The sequence below is a fragment of the Macrobrachium rosenbergii genome, chromosome 5 (assembly GCF_040412425.1).
Source record: "Macrobrachium rosenbergii isolate ZJJX-2024 chromosome 5, ASM4041242v1, whole genome shotgun sequence".
NCBI classification, from domain to species: domain Eukaryota; kingdom Metazoa; phylum Arthropoda; class Malacostraca; order Decapoda; family Palaemonidae; genus Macrobrachium; species Macrobrachium rosenbergii.
The window spans coordinates 56,181,754-56,198,993 of record NC_089745.1 but is presented as its reverse complement, the minus strand read 5'-3'; the positions used below and the strand labels follow the sequence as shown (position 1 = coordinate 56,198,993).

Genomic DNA, 17,240 nt, shown 5'->3' with positions numbered 1-17,240 from the left:
GCTTTAACCATTACTTCTTTTTCTGACATAAGCGTTTCTTTTCTTTAACGAGCCGTCTTCTATAATCTTATTGAATTCTCACTTACTGACGATATAGATCTAGATCATTCCTTCGATTTTACCTTGCTTCTCCAAAAAGTAATTCTGGGAATCCAAAATCTTTCAAGCAGCTTCTAACACCTCAGGTTCTCTACTTTTTTCTTCGTTAGCATTCTTCAGTTTACCTCCACGCCGATGTCCTCTCTTTTCTTTATTCATTTTTTTTCTTATTTCGAGCGAAGAACTGCTCCAAGTGGTAATTTTGGGCATCCAAAGTCTCCTCTCAATCAGCTTAGTTGTCTATCTTTTGTTTTGCTTAAATTCTTCGGTTCCTCCACACCACTGTCTTCCTTTCTTCTTGATTATTTCCTTCCTTATTTCGAATGAAGAACTTGCGTCCATAAGTGAAAGTATAACTGTAGAGCTGCTGAATAAACCCATAATCGCAGAAAGCAGGAACCTAGACTCCAGACTGCTCCGCGAAGTAGTCCGTATTTTCATCACTAAACAGTTTTAGACTAAAGTTATCTGCCATTCTCCTGAAGTACTTTTCCCTCTGGAAAATCTTTTCTAGTCGATCTGCTTTGTCATCCAGTCCATTTTAACCATACTCTCCGCCTTCTTTGCTGACATGCTGTCTCTGAAGGCTTCAAGACGACTTGTAGGATCCCGCAGATGGCTAATGGAGGCTTTGGAGTCAAGTGCACCTACTGAGTTATGGCGCTAGACGTCCTTTCATGAGCTGGAGACGGAAGGATTCTAAACAGTCTTCAGGGAAATCACGAAGATATTACGGTGCCAGGCGACAGTGATTCTTATTCGCAGCAATATTTTAAAAAAGAAAGAAATATAAATTTAGCGAAAATCATTATCATCGTATCCTTTTCTCTCACCGTCGGGAGAGAGATATATATTTATATACATATATATATAATATATACAGTATATATATTTTATATAATTTAAATATATATATATATATATATATATATATATATATATATATATATATATATATATATATATATATATATATATATATATATTTAAATTTTCCGTTTGTATGTACAGACTTTGGACAAAAATTCTTTTCAGTATTGGGAACGTCATCGTATTATATCATTCTAGGAGCCAAACGTTTCGCACAGAATTTAGTTTCCCCGAAATTTTAGGCTGCATTTTTTGCTTGTGCTTAAAACATTTCACTTGTGCACCAAATTGTTAACATTTGGTTAGGTATCACAATAACCGGTTTCCTTTTATTTTGCCTCCTCACTTTTTCGCTGTTATCGAAGCAGTTGTCAGTTTGTGTCGCACAAACACCCACAGTGAAATATGGGAGAGGTAGTTCTTTGCATCTTTCTCACCCCCTGCACTCATGCGCAAAGAATGTCCTCTCCTCTTGAACTATAAACGAACAGTGTGAACTCACGAGTAAAGGAATATGTAAAATATGTTTGTGATAGCCTGTGGAAAACGAAGTGCATAGTGCAGGTACGTTTTGTTCTAGATAAAAAAAAAAAAAAAAAAAAATTGAACTTGAAGGTTGAAAAGACGTATATGGCACAGATCGTCTGAGAGGATAAATGATGCAAGTTGGCGCTCCTTTTTTGGAAACAGAAAGAAGAAAAAAATACAGACACCTCCATGCAAAGCCATAACAACAAGCCGACTGCACACGGGGAGGAATAAAAGAAAAAATATATATAAAACTGGCTTCAGGGATACCACGCGTGTTTGCGCAGTCAGTAGAAAGAGGTAGAGATTTTGATTTGTCTGCCTAGAAGCAAAATCGTTAAAATGCGTTTTTCGTATCCTTGGATACCTGGAGTAACTTCGTTAATAACAGGGTTTTGAAATCGTTAATAACAGGGTTTTGAAAAAATCCGATTTTTGCCGTGGAAGATAATGATATCGTTCCTCCGACATCGCTTTTGTGGTATTTTGATTGCTAGGATTCTTCGAAACCTCTCTCTCTCTCTCATTTTCTGCAGTGACATTTGATTAAATTTCAGTGTTCTGTATATAAAGTATATATAGTCTGTAGTGATGAGTGCGCTCTCACCGATTGATTGTTTGTGTTGGGATGACGATGAATCGATACAGTCTTCTGTCATTGTCAAAGGTTAATTAAAAATGAAATAATTAGCATTTTAGATTTGGTAGCAAGATAATGACGGCAAATAAAACTATTAAAAGTTTTTCATTATCGTCTTTCCCTTATGGATAAGTAGGAGATAGTGATAGCGATTACAGTAGTATGTAAGAAGACAATTCAGACATTATGCGAAGAAGGAACATTTGTTTTTAGTCATTGTAAATTGATCAGGCAAATCACAATTGGAAGCAAATATATTTTGGAATCCAGGAAAGGCAGTGAACCAGACTGATAGATCATGATTGGAAGTCCATTTAAGGGTGGCCTTTGAAACAAACCGCTTCTGGCAACGTGGAAAGAATTCATACGAAACGGGTTTGTGATTGAAAGTCATGCCAAATATGTAGAACCAGGATGCCAACAAATTGACTTATATTCTTCCTTTGAGGATGGGATTGAAAGTCTCTCTCTCTCTCCCTCATATTTATCTTTGCCTGTAGAGTGATCTGGGTGTGCTTTGAGGATGGTGATTGAAAGTCTCTCTCTCTCTCTCTCTCTCTCTCTCTCTCTCTCTCTCTCTCTCTCTCTCTCTCTCTCTCTCTCATGTTTATCTTTGCCAATACTGTGATCTGGGGTGTGTTGTTGGGCAAGGGAGTGAGTGTTTGGCCAAGAGGTGAAGGTAAAATATAACACAGACACTTTCCAGTCTCCAGTCTCCGGAGGCCCATTTACGGAATCGTCTGGTCCAATCAGTATGCCATAACTGGCGAATCCCATTGGATCATTTTTCCATCAATTACAAGTGATGTTAGATCGGCACGTTGACGTATTTGGTCCATCCCGAAAAAGGTCTTGTTCAGGATGGTCGATGCTTTATTTGTTTATTCTCGAGGTAGTTCTTAATAACGTACTGTGGTATTTAATTTTATTATCACAAACCTCAAAGGAAATAGAGCAATATCTAGTGACCTAGTTGCTCGCAGGATTTTGCTAATGGCAAGGTTTCGAATCCGCTGCCAAGAGCAACTGCAATTTTTGTAAAGATGTCCCATGTAACAAATTTTTTTTTTTTTTTTTTTTTGAGAGCGCGTCTTATTTTGTTTGAATTTTTGTTTTGATCATAGCTCTGATTTTTTATTCTACCGGCGAACATATTTACGCTTGCCCCACTTTTATATATTTGTGTACACACACACACATATATATATATATATATATATATATATATATATATATATATATATATATATATATATATATATATATAATCATGAAGCTACAAATGTCGCTTAATATCAAATTCACGTTACCTCGGGAATATCTCCGATGGAGAATTATCACCGAAGGGGAATTTTTATAAGTGATAAATGGATTGGTACTGCCGGGTCACGAACCCCCGACACAGAACTTATCCAACAACTCCAGTCGACGTTACCACTGATGGCACCAATCCATTTATCACTTATAAAAATTTCCCTTCGGTGATAATTCTCCATCGGAGATATTCCCGAGGTAGCGTGAATTTGATATTAACCGACATTTGTAGCTTCATGATTGTATATAAATCACGGTGTGATAAAAAATTTCATATATATATATATATATATATATATATATATATATATATATATATATATATATATATTGTGTATATATATATATACAAATAGGTTATATGTGTGTTGATATTCCAAGTTCTTAGGTTAATTTTGTTAAAATCCCAATTTATAGCACTGAAGAACATTTATTTAAACAATTAATTGAATAAGGAGAGCGTAATGATCTGTCAAGATTCATTTTTGTTACTTGGAAGTTCTCTTTTATTTGGAATCCATGAGCCATTGGTGTAGGAATCTATGATTCACCCAGTCGTCATTTTCTTTTAAGTTTTTGATTGAGGGACAAAGCTGGACATCCTCAGACTGGAATGTTGATTACCCAAATTTGATATCCTACATTCAACTCTCTCTCTCTCTCTACGTCCTTGAGATAACACAAGTTATTAGTAGGATACTCATCCAGTACATACAGCGACCGGTCAGCAGCAGAACCAAAATAACTTGAGATGCTCGCCCTGCATCTCTTCACATACCCGGTTCCCACCAATGCCATGCCGCTTAGTTATCCAAGTTCTTAGACGTCCCGAGATAGCTATGCCATCCTTGTTGATATTTTCTCTTGAGTAATTGAAGGGTTATGTATGAGTAACTGTTTGGGCTAATGATAGACTTGCACACTTAACAGCTATGTGGCGCGCACGCACTCTACCACTTGACACTTCAAGTGGATTCCTGGGGCCACTTGTATGACGATCGGTCTCGATTTCTCACCCCTCACTTGACGGCGTATCCACTTGTCTAGCAGAGTCCGAACTTCGTTGGATGTGTTGTTCGCTGGCTTAATTGGGTGTTAGTTCGTCTCGGGGATCTAAATGTTTTGTTAGAGAATTATGTTATACGTCTAGTTATCATAAAATATCCCATTCTTCTTATACTATTGGTTTACTGTTTTCATGTATTCGATTGTCTGTTAATTGTACAGTAGATTGGTTCGTTCTTTCGTCAGTATCAATTCTAGTTTTTTTCCTTGAAAGGCTTTTGCGAACTGAAAGAGAAAGCTGCATTTTTATAATCGTAATAAGAAGATTGTTCTTTTCTGCTCTTACTCCTTAATATGGAAATGCCTCTGGACCTTGGGTGTTACTCTTACCACCATACGAGATCCGATTAACTTCAAATAATTTCTCTTGAACACGAAAAGTGCATTCCATGTGAAAGTCTCGCTTCCACCTCCGGGCTCCCGCGTCAGCTGTGAACATTTTTGCGGGAAGTGGATATTATGCAGATCGCATTTTACGGCGATTTTATGGCTCGTTATGTATTGACGTTATCTATAAATAGTGCGTTCTTTTACGTTTGAAATTAATATTTGTTTTAGAGGCTGTATTCATTGATTAAAGAAATTATCTTTGACAAAATGAACACAGATCTGTCATCATTTTGACATTTGTTAAGGTTAGCATTATTTAAAAACCATGAATGTAATACTGGATCTTTATTTTTCGAAACAGCTATGCAGCTGAGAAGGCCAAGAGTCACAGTCGAGTATTCGCAGTCGGGTATTCGGTCGGTCACGACATAAAAATATCATTTTGACGGGTCTGCTTTTATCGAAAACTCTGTTGAAGGTGATTTGTTGCTTACGTAGAATGTGTTATTGCCTTAGATGAATTATTATGCAAAAAAGTCACCCAAACGGAAAAAGTCACCTAAGCGGAATTTTTTTTTTTTTTTTTTGGAGAGAGAGAGAGAGAGAGAGAGAGAGAGAGAGAGAGAGAGAGAGAGAGAGAGAGAGAGAGAGCCAAGATGGGCAACGACGCTCAAAATTTTACCTTTATCACTATTTTACATCCCTCTTAAAGACTGACTAGTCAGAAACCTGCCATAAAATTCTCTCTCTCTCTCTCTCTCTTCATATATGTATATCTGCAAACCCTACCTTCGTACAAGATCTTGGTTTGAACGAAGAAGAGGCAGCGCCTGTCATGTTTGGATAATCGATAATTTCTCGAAGCCAAATACAACTTAAAAACTCAGTTGACGTATGGATGGTAGAGGAAGAGTCGTTGTCAGATAGGTTTCAAAGTGTAGTTTGAGACCGGTTATACGAAGTTATGTTTTTACGCGCGCGCTAACGCGCACACAGAGACTACCTAAGATGAGATTTTAAATATTCACACCATTTTAGGTAGTCACCTCGGCACTTGCAAAATATGCAGAGAGAGAGAGAGAGAATCTTTGGGACGAAGTTTCCAAAAATGGAATCTGCCGTTAAAAGAAATACTTCCAGGAGGCATTCACTAATAAAGACATTCGTTCCCTTTTTAAAAGTGCTGTTGGTTTTGCATAATTACGACCCTCCACCGTATGTGTGTGCATAGATACTCATTTCGTTTCTCGGGTTAAAGGACGGGGCTACGATCCTCATACGACACTTTCGGCTGGGCAAATTTATGACGTCATAAATAAAGCTATTTGGTGTGTTATAACTCTAAATGGTATAAGTGAGTGCTCAGGCTCTTAAAAAGTTTTCGTTGGTTGCTTATTTTCTTACAGTGTATTTTTACCTGTCTGCTGACTTGTGCTCTAGATCATGTCTGTTTTCACCCGGGAACTTTCCCCATAACACCTGTTTGTATTTCACTGCCTTTTTTTCGTTTCATAAGAAAGGAATGCGGGCAGTGGCATTTTAAACAGATATATATATATATATATATATATATATATATATATATATATATATATATATATATATATATATATATATATATATATATATATATATATGATTTGTGTTATTTCGTTCATGCCTGTATTATATATATATAGCATTTTTTCATGCCTGTATTCATAGCATTTTTCTAGTAGACTGTTCCATCGCTGCTACTTAATATTCATTTCAAGAAAATGTGGGTTAAAAGTGTTGAGTGTATAGTAATGCAAGATTTCGTACATTTATCGTCTATGGTCAGTCTAAATTTTAGACATATCCATCTCAAAAGATGCAGGTTTTCATTTTGCAGTAATATTTCAACTTTAAAAACCTGCCCCATAGCTGATCAGGGGAAGGTTTTTGTCAAGTTCACGAACTTTTATTACTTGATCAATACGCACGCCATTCGATTATTTAATTAGGTAAGATTAGTACACTCCCAGACGCATAGAACTGTTGAATTATTTCTGAATAAAATGTATTTGAAGTAAACGACTCATTCATGATTTGTCTGTTGCCTTAGAACTGTATTTTAGGAAATTGTATTTACCGGCTGGAGTGAACACTTTAGTCAAGATTTTCATACTCACTGAAACTTTCCAACTGCAAGGATTCAGAAACTACTTTTTTTCAGCCCTTGGAGTTACAATACTGGCAAATAAAAAAGAAATCGAGATTTTATGCAGATAACCCTTCCCAATAGTCAATTATTTTTATTTGTTACATTAATGACACTTAATTCCTCTCTTCTCCAAATCGGGAAGACATTGCATTTGGATATTAGTTGAGAACTTGTGTTTAAACTGTTAGGGTACTTCATTTAAGTGCTCGAGGCCTTTTCACTCAGGACTCTGCAGCAAACATTTTTGTAACTTATTTAACTTATTTAGTGTTCGTTGTAACAAATCTTTCCTTTGCCAAGTCGAGCTTTCGTCATATCTCTTATAATGTAAAGTTTTGTAGTATGCTGTTCTTCCGACATTTGAACAATTGTGGAAAAAATATTTCCATTTTGGTGAAGAATCGTAGTGTCACTATTTTATATATATATATATATATATATATATATATATATATATATATATATATATATATATATATATATATATATATATATTATTCCTTGACAAATAAGATTGAAAGAAAGGGAGGTTGGGTGAGAAAGAGAACCCATAAAGGTTTGAGTTCAGGTTTTAGGAAACACTAAAAATATGTGTACAAAAACTTTAGTTGTTCATAATAGCCTAAAAGGAAAGTGCAGTCACTCCATGACTTTCATTTTGACAAAATGCCGTGATTAGGAATCATCTACAAGCCTGGAAAGCTAATTTTCTTTCACATACTATGACTGCGCATAAATTTCCTCCCTAATCTTATGAAAATGAAAATTGAAAAGTAGCTGTCATATCGGCGCTTTTGATTTCATGGCGAATATTTAAAAAAATTTTTTTAGAGTATAATACTTTCCTTGTCAGAAATTTCTTTTAATAATCATAAGTAAAGTAAATATCTGTCTTTTACAGGATGTGGTGGACAATTACGGGCAATTTTGGCAACATCTTACCCATTGACTGGAGTAAGACTTACACTCGTCAGCAGTATCTACCAGTGCTGAACCTGAATGAGGCAAAGGTATGTCTTTCTTATCGGGAATCTGATCAGACTTCAGATTTTGTATCCTTTCTTGATTTCCAGACGATCAGATGTGGATTTTGAGCAGTGAAATATAATACTTGGGAAAGGAAACGAAGGTTACCTTCAGCCCTTACTCCTAAACGCACCCACTCTTTGACTAGTGAACTGTCTTAGGTTTCGTTAAAAATAAACTTCTGGCTTACCTTGACACATAGTATGTTCCTCAGTTTCCAGAAGTGAGATCTGATATATTAATAACTTGTGAGAGTCCACAATTATATAGATTATCGAATGACTGCTTGAATTTTTACCAGTCACCTCAAAACTTGCTTTCTAGGAGACTAGTGCCGGAGAGCTATTTTATTGTTTGATGTCCTTATTTAGTGAGGAAAGCAGCAAAACAGTTTTCCTCTTTCCTTGTATTAATAGTAGTTTAACCTAACTGTTTTCTTAATTAGGCTTAGATGTGTCCGGCATGGTTTATATGTAATCCTTTTAAGACTGGAGCTCATATGTGCCTATGGTATTTTTACTTTTTGTTCTTCAGTGGAAGTATATTTAGAGATGCCAGGACTAAGAATATAACGTGTATTTAAATAAGTTTGGTTTGTCATTTTAAAAAAAAACTTGTGGTACGAGAGATTAAACATATCTGCGAACCTTCCAAGATTTTAAAAAAGGTTTTTTGCTGGCAAATACTTTCAGTTGTGTATTACTCTTCTGACGCACACACATAGTTGACATTATTGTATAATGTTTATATCTCCTAATGCCATTTCTTCTCCATATAGATGTGCTTACCAGGTATGCCTTGAGATAGTTGGTTATCTTGAGCAGTTAGCTCTGCAGTGTTATAGTCCACACACGCACAAAATAAAATTCTTAGGATACATTGAGCATTAATTTCAAGGATATGTATTACAAGAGTAATGCATTAATGGAAACATTTGCCTGCCAAACAATTTTTGTTTAAACCTTAAAATATGATTGTTGGTTTAGAACTAGAACAGAAACCACAACAATCTTCTTGAGATTAGCAATGTTGTATATACACCATGAGCTGTCATTCTTGATGCAGATATCATTCATTTGCATGAAGCTTTTTTCATTATATACATACATATATATATATATATATTTTTATATATATATATATATATATATATATATATATATATATATATATATATATATATGTACATACATACATATTGTTTCATATATATATATATATATATATATACATACATACATATTGTTTCATCGTGCAAGATTCCTCTCATTTCTTCAGTATTTATATGAAGAAATTTCAGTAGTAACTGGTGTGAACTTTTTCAAATGCATCGTTAGATCAACACATTAGCAAAGTAATTTATCCTTCCAGTCCATGACAAGTCCCGCAGATGAGAGTGAAAGAACTGCAGAGGATGATGCTGAGGAAGAAGAAGTGGCTCAAGACCTGGACCTCCATCACCTGATAATCAATGGTCTTAGTGCAGAGCCTGTCAAAAGTGCTGAGGAAGTCATAAAAGAAATTGATGACCTTATGCAGGTAAGTCTTTCAACTTTTAGAGGCTGTATTTATTGTTTGAGTAGTGTAATACAAAACATAGCTGTAGTGACTTAAAATGCTATACTGGATATACAGTATTGACATTATGAAGAAAATTTGTTTGGCAGGTATTCTGAAATTACTGGTCATGTTTGGGTGTACAGGAAATGCGTCATATTATTATTTTGATTGTTTGTAAGTGCATGATTTTTGGAGTTAGATTATCAGTTGATAAACATTGTGCTTACAGGAGGGAAGCTCCTCTGAGGATGAGGGCGTGGAAGAAGCGTCGTCAGATGGAGTGAATGCAAATGAACCTCTAACACAGCCCCTTCCTCCACCTCTTTATGCTGAAAGTAAGTTAAGCAAAAAAGACCTCAGCAGCAAAGGATATGAAGTAGTCTTGAAAGGCAAAACATTAAGTCCAGTGTGTTTACATATGTTTTTCCTTCCCCAATTAGGGAAGTTTTTTTTATAGAAGGGCCAAAAATGTCCACTCATTATCTCTTGACTTTTACTTTTCATATAAAATTATATTCAATTTTGCTTCCTGATACCTCAACATATGCCCTCCTTTTTCAATGAGTGAATGGATAAATCATATAATTTAGCCTTGAAAGCCAAGCAGTAAGGTACTCTTCCACTCAACACTTAATGAGGACTTGGAGTGGTTGGACAGCAAGATAAAGAGATCCTTAAAATAAATGAGATGAAGTACAAGGATCTAAAAAGTGAAACTGGGAGAAAAGTCCATGGTTGCACAAAGAACTGATAGTTAAGAGATGTTGGATAGCCAGATGAAAGAAAGGTAGCAAGAACGGATGTAACGTAAAAGGCTAGGGACTGAAGAGGTGCCGCTAACACCCATTAGTACTGTATTGCTTAAAGTGTAACAACTGCTCTTAAGACTACATCAGAGCTCTTGGCTTGAGAATGGTGAGGGTTTTGGAGTAATTGAGAGAATTAGAAGGGTTTTGGAGTAGCTGACAGAATTAACAGAGTACAGACTGTAGTTTGCGTGACGTGTAACTATTATGTAATAACGACAACAGAAGACTGAATTTAGTTCCACAGGGAGCTGGAAGATATGTTTGTTTTAGAATGCTTTATGGTTTTCATTTTAGATAGTGGTGTATTACAGTAATGTGGAGGAGCTCAGTAGTGCAGGTATACCATCATCCAGAGAAAACCTTTTGTAATGTAGAAGAGTAAGTTTAATGTTATTTTGAAATTTATCTGACATAAATGTAACTGGATGGGAATTTTTTATGTTGATGAGAAATAGTTCTTACCTTTTTCCAGGGCCATAGATGGAAAATCAAGGTGTCTGTAATAGAACACTGTTTTCTTTGAGTGGATTGGTGTTTCTATATAAAAAAAAAAAACTGAGGACTTGTTTCTGTGAAAACAAAGAACCAGGTTAAAGTGTAGATGTTGAATGTAATTTCTTATTTCTGTAAGAAATAAGAAATGTTGAGAAACTGGCCTGTTGTAAGCCTTTCACATCAGGGATAAACTATACATTTAAAGTATGCTGTGTTATGTTTAGAATGTAATTTTTTCAGTCAAATATCTTAGGGAGTAGTAAATTTTGTATTAAAAACAGTTTGCACTAGGAAAAGAGAGTGCTTTAAACAATACAGAAACCTTCTGTCTTTAGATTGACCTTTCACTGAATAGGTTAGCTGTCTCTTTAGAAGTATGCACATGATAAGTTTTATGTGTTGTATAAGCATAAAACAGGAACTTTGGAACATTTCATTAAAGAAAGCTTTTCATTTTAATATGCACTGATGTAAATTTCAACAGGAAATACACAAAAGCTTTCTGCACTGCATATTATATGAAGTACAAGAATGCCATGCATCAAGTGCTAATTATAAAAAGGGAGAATGTTACTTATGGAAGTGTAAGAACACCACAAGACCAGTCCCTTGATTTAGGAAGATTTATGTTAGTAATTTTAATCGTACACATCAGTTCCTCTTGATATTTAGTTATAAAGGTAATGTCATCAGCACTTACAGTACATGAAACAGCATATCTAGTATCCATAGGGATGAACAAAGGAATTTGTGAAGATCGGGCAACTTGTAGTCCTAGAGAAAGTAAAGTACATTTTTCTGGTCATAAAATGAAGTGTAAATATTATGCCTTGCATATTGCTCAAATTTCATAGCAAAAGTAATGCCATATTTTCATAAGGAATACAGTACAGTAAATATCCCTGAACTATCATAAAATTTTGGCTTGGCATTACCAAATCTGATTAGCCAATGTTTATGAATCTTGGTATCTTATTAGCAATTTTTATATGGTATATGTTTATGCGTACTAGTACTGTATATACAGTCGACCCCCGGTATTCGCGGGGGATGCGTATCACTATCCCCCACAAATAGTTCAAATTTGCCAATATGTGAATATTTCTCTATGAAAAATACTGTGTACTGTACATATGTTCCACAGAGAAATCCGCGGATAAGTGAAGCCACGAATCCAGAACCGTGAATAGGCGGGGGTCCACTGTATATATTTTTTTTAATATTTTCCCTTTTATTTCTGCTAAGTCAGTTTTTTTAATATCTCTTATATTAATGTTGATTAGCTCCTTAAAAATTACTCTTTCTCCTTGTGTACTATAGTTTGTCATACATTTAATAAAAATATTGTACCCTGATTTACTTAATATAGTACAGTATATGTTAATATTAGGTTGACATATGAGTGAATAAAAAGCTTTTAAAATTATTGTTATATGTAATATTTTTTTTTTTCACTTTTACAGAATTAAACAACATGAGTATAGGAGAATTGAATGAGGCATACATGGAATTGGAACTTGTTATCCGGCAATACTCAGAAACCCTCATAAATCAGTTGGCCCTAAGGGATGAACTAGAATATGAGAAGGAACTGAAGAATTCATTCATCTCCCTCCTTCTACAGGTGAGAAAAGTTGTCCTCCAATTAACAGTGTGCTATACTTACCAATATTTCTTGTACTTCTCTTTTCAAAACCATTGGCAGCCTAGCATTTTTCTCAAATTTATAGGTACTTATATTAACTGGTAAAAGTTTGAAGGAAATATTTTTCAGTGTATGGAGTTTACTTTATAAATAAAGAGTTACTTGACGCAAGTGGTATTACAGTGTAATGAAAAAAGAGAACAGGTTCCAACACTGATTGTGCCTTATTGCTAGAAATATAAGCCAGTAAATTAAAAATGTTCAGAAAACATACCACTAGTGAGTTGTTTTCTATTGATAAAAGTACTGTACATACAAAATGAACATAACATAGCTTACCAGTGCAGTGTACATTGAGGCAATTGGTACTTTTATATAAACTTTGTAAAGTGAAATGCATGCAATTTTTTTTTATGCAACTGTCTCATAAATTACCAACCAAAAGTTTGATGTATACAGTCATACCTGGTGTTCTGCTTTTCACCATTGTCATAATATTTTCATGTAAAGTTTTCATTTTACAAGGTTAGATTTAAAATTATATCTCTCCTTTGTCTTTAACACTTTCTGCTGAAATTACTATCTGGTCCATGTCCTCATCTGTGTCCATTCTTTGTGATTTTCTAGGCCATCCTATTGGTTATTGTTCTACTATTTCCCTAGTCGTTACTACTGAGACTGCCTGCTTCTCATCCCTTCTCATAACATGCCTCATCTGTGTCTATCTTTGAGACTTCAGCCTGTTTTCAGTTTCCTGGGCTTGTCTCTTAGTTGTTGCCTTGTTTGTAATGATCTTCCCATTGTACTCCAGCCATGAATCTTGATTCTCATCAGTCATCATTGTTAACTGTACATGCTTCCATTTCATATTACATTGCAGGCCTTAAGCATACCTTATGCCTTTTGAGTGAGTAATTATTTATTTTTCAATAGATGTATGCTTTGTAAATTCATACCGATTCTCATTTATTTTACCAGGTGCAGAACAAGAGACGGAACTTTAACGTGGAGAAGAAGAAACAGAAGAAGGTTGGACCAAATGGCATTGATCCAAAGGTGGATTACATCATATAAAATCATAAATATGTTGAAGTTTGTCCTTGAATGTAAAGCACTAATTCTGAAATGCCATCTTGAAAATGTTGTAACCACCGACTGGAATGCCCATTCTGTTTTGTTTTAGTTGTGTAGAATAATCTTAAGATTAAGGATTTCACCAAAGATTTACAGCTGTCAACAAATGTAAATGAAATTTAATTATCAAATATTTTAGAAAATTATTTTTATCTATAAATGGAAAATTTTCTCATTGTTTGCAAATCTTTGTAAACGACTGTTTGTCTTATGCCGTGTGATATAAGGAACACTTTGAGTATCAATAAGGAAATTCAGTTTGAAAACAAAACTTGATTTGAAATGTCACAGTAAATATATAACAAATTTTTTTTTAATACTGTATATAGTACAGTATTGAACTTTCATTCTCAAAAATTATGAAAACGTTGGTGGTTATTTAATTAATATATTAAATTTCCACTGACATTTCAGCAACTGCAAATGATGGATAAAGATTTTTAGTATATGGATTATATTGGGATTAATTACATTCTAAGTAAGGATAAGTACAGCACTGTAATATTTTAGTTTTTGAGTTAATAATGCTGTATATTCACCATGAATGTTATTGATGCACAACTAACTAAGTATTCTTCATGCACTGCATTTTTTTCTGACTGCTTTTATTAGGTTTGTCCAAACTGTCTTTAAAGCATGGCATAAATTCTTTGAAATTGTTTGCAATGTTTTGTACCTTGCAATTGCATGTTCTCAGGATCAAAATGGAAGTTATTGAAATGAAAGTCATGCACTAACAGTCATGGATAAGAGTCTCTTCATACAAAGATTTTGGCTCTGTAGGCTTTTGCATATTGATAAGAGAAGAATTACCAGTAACTTCTGGAAGATTTCTTAATAGTAAGAAAATGTATCGTCTTATGCATAATGCTGGAAGATTACTTAATACAGTAGTAAGAAAAGCTACCTAGTTTTACTCCTAATGCATTAGGAAATCAGTTGAGAACTTCATTCTACTCCAATTTCAAAGTACTGCCAAAGACTGAAGACAACAAAGACAGCAGTTTGTGGATTTTACTAAGTTCAGTTACTGTTATGTTTTTCTCCACCTACAATGTTTTTGTAGTTTTCTATCAAATCTATCCTTACATGTATATTTGTACAATACATCATACCCAGTTAGTAGCAGCCTTATTTATGTTATTGTTAACATTTGTTTTCTGTGTGAACTGCAGTGTATTAAAATACACATAAACCAGTTGTGGAGGACTGTATCCTTTAGGGCAGTATTATGTATGTTGTTGAATCATTAGAAATACTAGCCTTTAGGTTCATAAAACACATTACTAATTATATTTTTCCCTCTTTTCTCCAGTATCTTACAACTGTTATTCCCTATGATGTGGGACATGGACCCCCACAGAATGAGACTCTTCAGATCCTTATTAAGAGTAAGTATTGTAGCATGTATAATCAAGTGTACTGAATCTGAGTTCAGAATGTGAAATTAGTGTGTTTGATATAGTTACAAAGAGACTGAATGTTATTTTTTACCTTCTTTCATTTAGGAATTTACAGTAATGCACTCTGCTTTTAATTTGCTTCAAGTAAATTAACTATCTTTTTTACCCCTGTAGTATTTATTACTGTTTCCAGTTTTAGCTTTCAGATTATAATTTCAGTAAACAATTTTCAGTTCTTGATATTTCCATCTGTTGTAAGACTTCCTTAATTTGCTGATGTTTTATTAGTTTCTGTAGTCTTTTTAACTGTGACAACATGCTAGTAAATAAAAAAACAGAAAATTAAATATATGATGAATACAGTTTCATATGAACAATATATTGATCATTAAGCTTGGATGAAAATGATAACCATAAGCAGAGATGCTGGAGTATTGGTATGTAGACCTGGGTTTGTGTTCCCAAATATTTTTTCTTTTTCTTTTGCAGTTTTGATGGCCATTAATGAAGACAGTCCAACAGTTCCAACATTACTCACAGATTACATATTAAAAGGTGAGGGTTATTATTCATTAGTAATTAAATAGGTATTGTTACATCATAGTTTTATATATTTTAGCTCTATACAGCACTGTATTTTAATATTCAAAACAATGCCTTTATCTTTCATTACTTTGTCACTTTAATGCAGATGTTATTTTATTTAGCTTTCATAACAGCCAAGACCTTGAGGTGGAATCTAAGGAAGATAGTATATTGTATGCTAGTAAATAATTGAAAAATATCATGTTTTGATAGGATACACAAACAGTAAATCAGTTTTAGGCAGAAACAATAACTCTTTAATAAGAAGCCTTGTTTTCATTTGTTGTAAAAAGAAGTCACATCATCTTTAAAGTAGAAAGGATTTAATTCAAGATCTGTGATACAAAAAGAAATCGACTTATAACATCAGAATAGCTTCTAGCTTTATGTAGTTTACTGCCACTTCTACAGAAATAAGGGGCAACAAAAATCCAGTATAGTAATGATTTTTTAATGAAAGCCTTTGTGGAAAGCCTTTGTGATATGTAATTGTATGATAGCTACCTATTAAGTGCAAGTAATATCTGTTGTAAGTTAATAAGGAACTGTGCTTAAAAAACCATTACCCTGATAGCTTTACTCTGTTCTAATATAGCTGTTGGTTAAGTAATATTTTAGTAGTATTTTTGTAAACCATCATTTTTTATTGCCAATTGAACATTTACTTCAGATGAAATTGTTGTGAGTGAAGGCATTACATTAACTGAGTGTTTCGCAGGAAGAATATTATTGTATTTAACTACTATTACCAAAAAAATTAATTTCAAATCCAGTAACAAATTATTCTCCATGGACCCTGTATGTCTGACCTTTTGACCTCTGAACTAACCGAGGTAATTAAAAATATATTGTCATTTACAAAGCTAGTGCCTGCCTGTTTTCTTTATAGGTGTTCATTTTTTTACTTCATCTTTTGAAAGATAACATCTTTTGTCTAGGCACTGTCTACCATCATCCAAATTTGAGTTAAAAATATAGTCCTATTTTGTCTAGTTGGTTTGCAGTCAGTAAAGTTTGCTTTTTTTTAATAGATGATAATCATGTTGATGTTCTCCAATAAATATTTTAACTTTTCAGTTGTGGATTGTAATTGTTCGTTGATAAATGTACATTATATTCCTTTGGGAGTTGAAAATTTGTCCGTGGTGCAAGTACTGCTTTAGCTATTTATTGCATTTGATGTGTTTAATTCTAAAATTGAAAAAAGAGCTTTACCAAAAATAAATGTCAAAACAGGGTGCTAGCATAAATTGCTACAATAGTAGTCAGATTGCTCATAAGTTATCCGAGTGCAATGGAAACTAACTACTTAATCTTATTAGTCATCCCCTTCTCCCCAGTGATTTAATAAGCTTACACACTAAGCGACAAGCCCTTGAAGGCCTAGTAATCTCAGCCCAACTTTCTCATTCTCAGTATTTTCTCTTCTGAAAAGAGTGCCCTTATCTCAATGAAGTTATTCTAATTGCATTTCTGTAAATTAATATGGTATTCTGTACTGTTACTTGATCTGTGGTAGGAATTGTGAATTGGTAATTTATAAATATTTGCT

General features: G+C 34.0%; 1 protein-coding gene across 1 annotated transcript in view; it reads left to right on the top strand.

Annotated features, from left to right (window-relative positions):
* The window catches only part of Unc-76 (fasciculation and elongation protein Unc-76), a 74,889-nt gene that overhangs the window by 35,850 nt on the left and 21,799 nt on the right, over positions 1–17,240 (top strand). Inside the window, 7 exon segments of the mRNA XM_067104433.1 lie at positions 7,933–8,041; positions 9,429–9,596; positions 9,847–9,952; positions 12,385–12,545; positions 13,545–13,622; positions 15,016–15,091; positions 15,593–15,658. Of these exon segments, the coding sequence (XP_066960534.1) occupies positions 7,933–8,041; positions 9,429–9,596; positions 9,847–9,952; positions 12,385–12,545; positions 13,545–13,622; positions 15,016–15,091; positions 15,593–15,658 (764 nt within the window).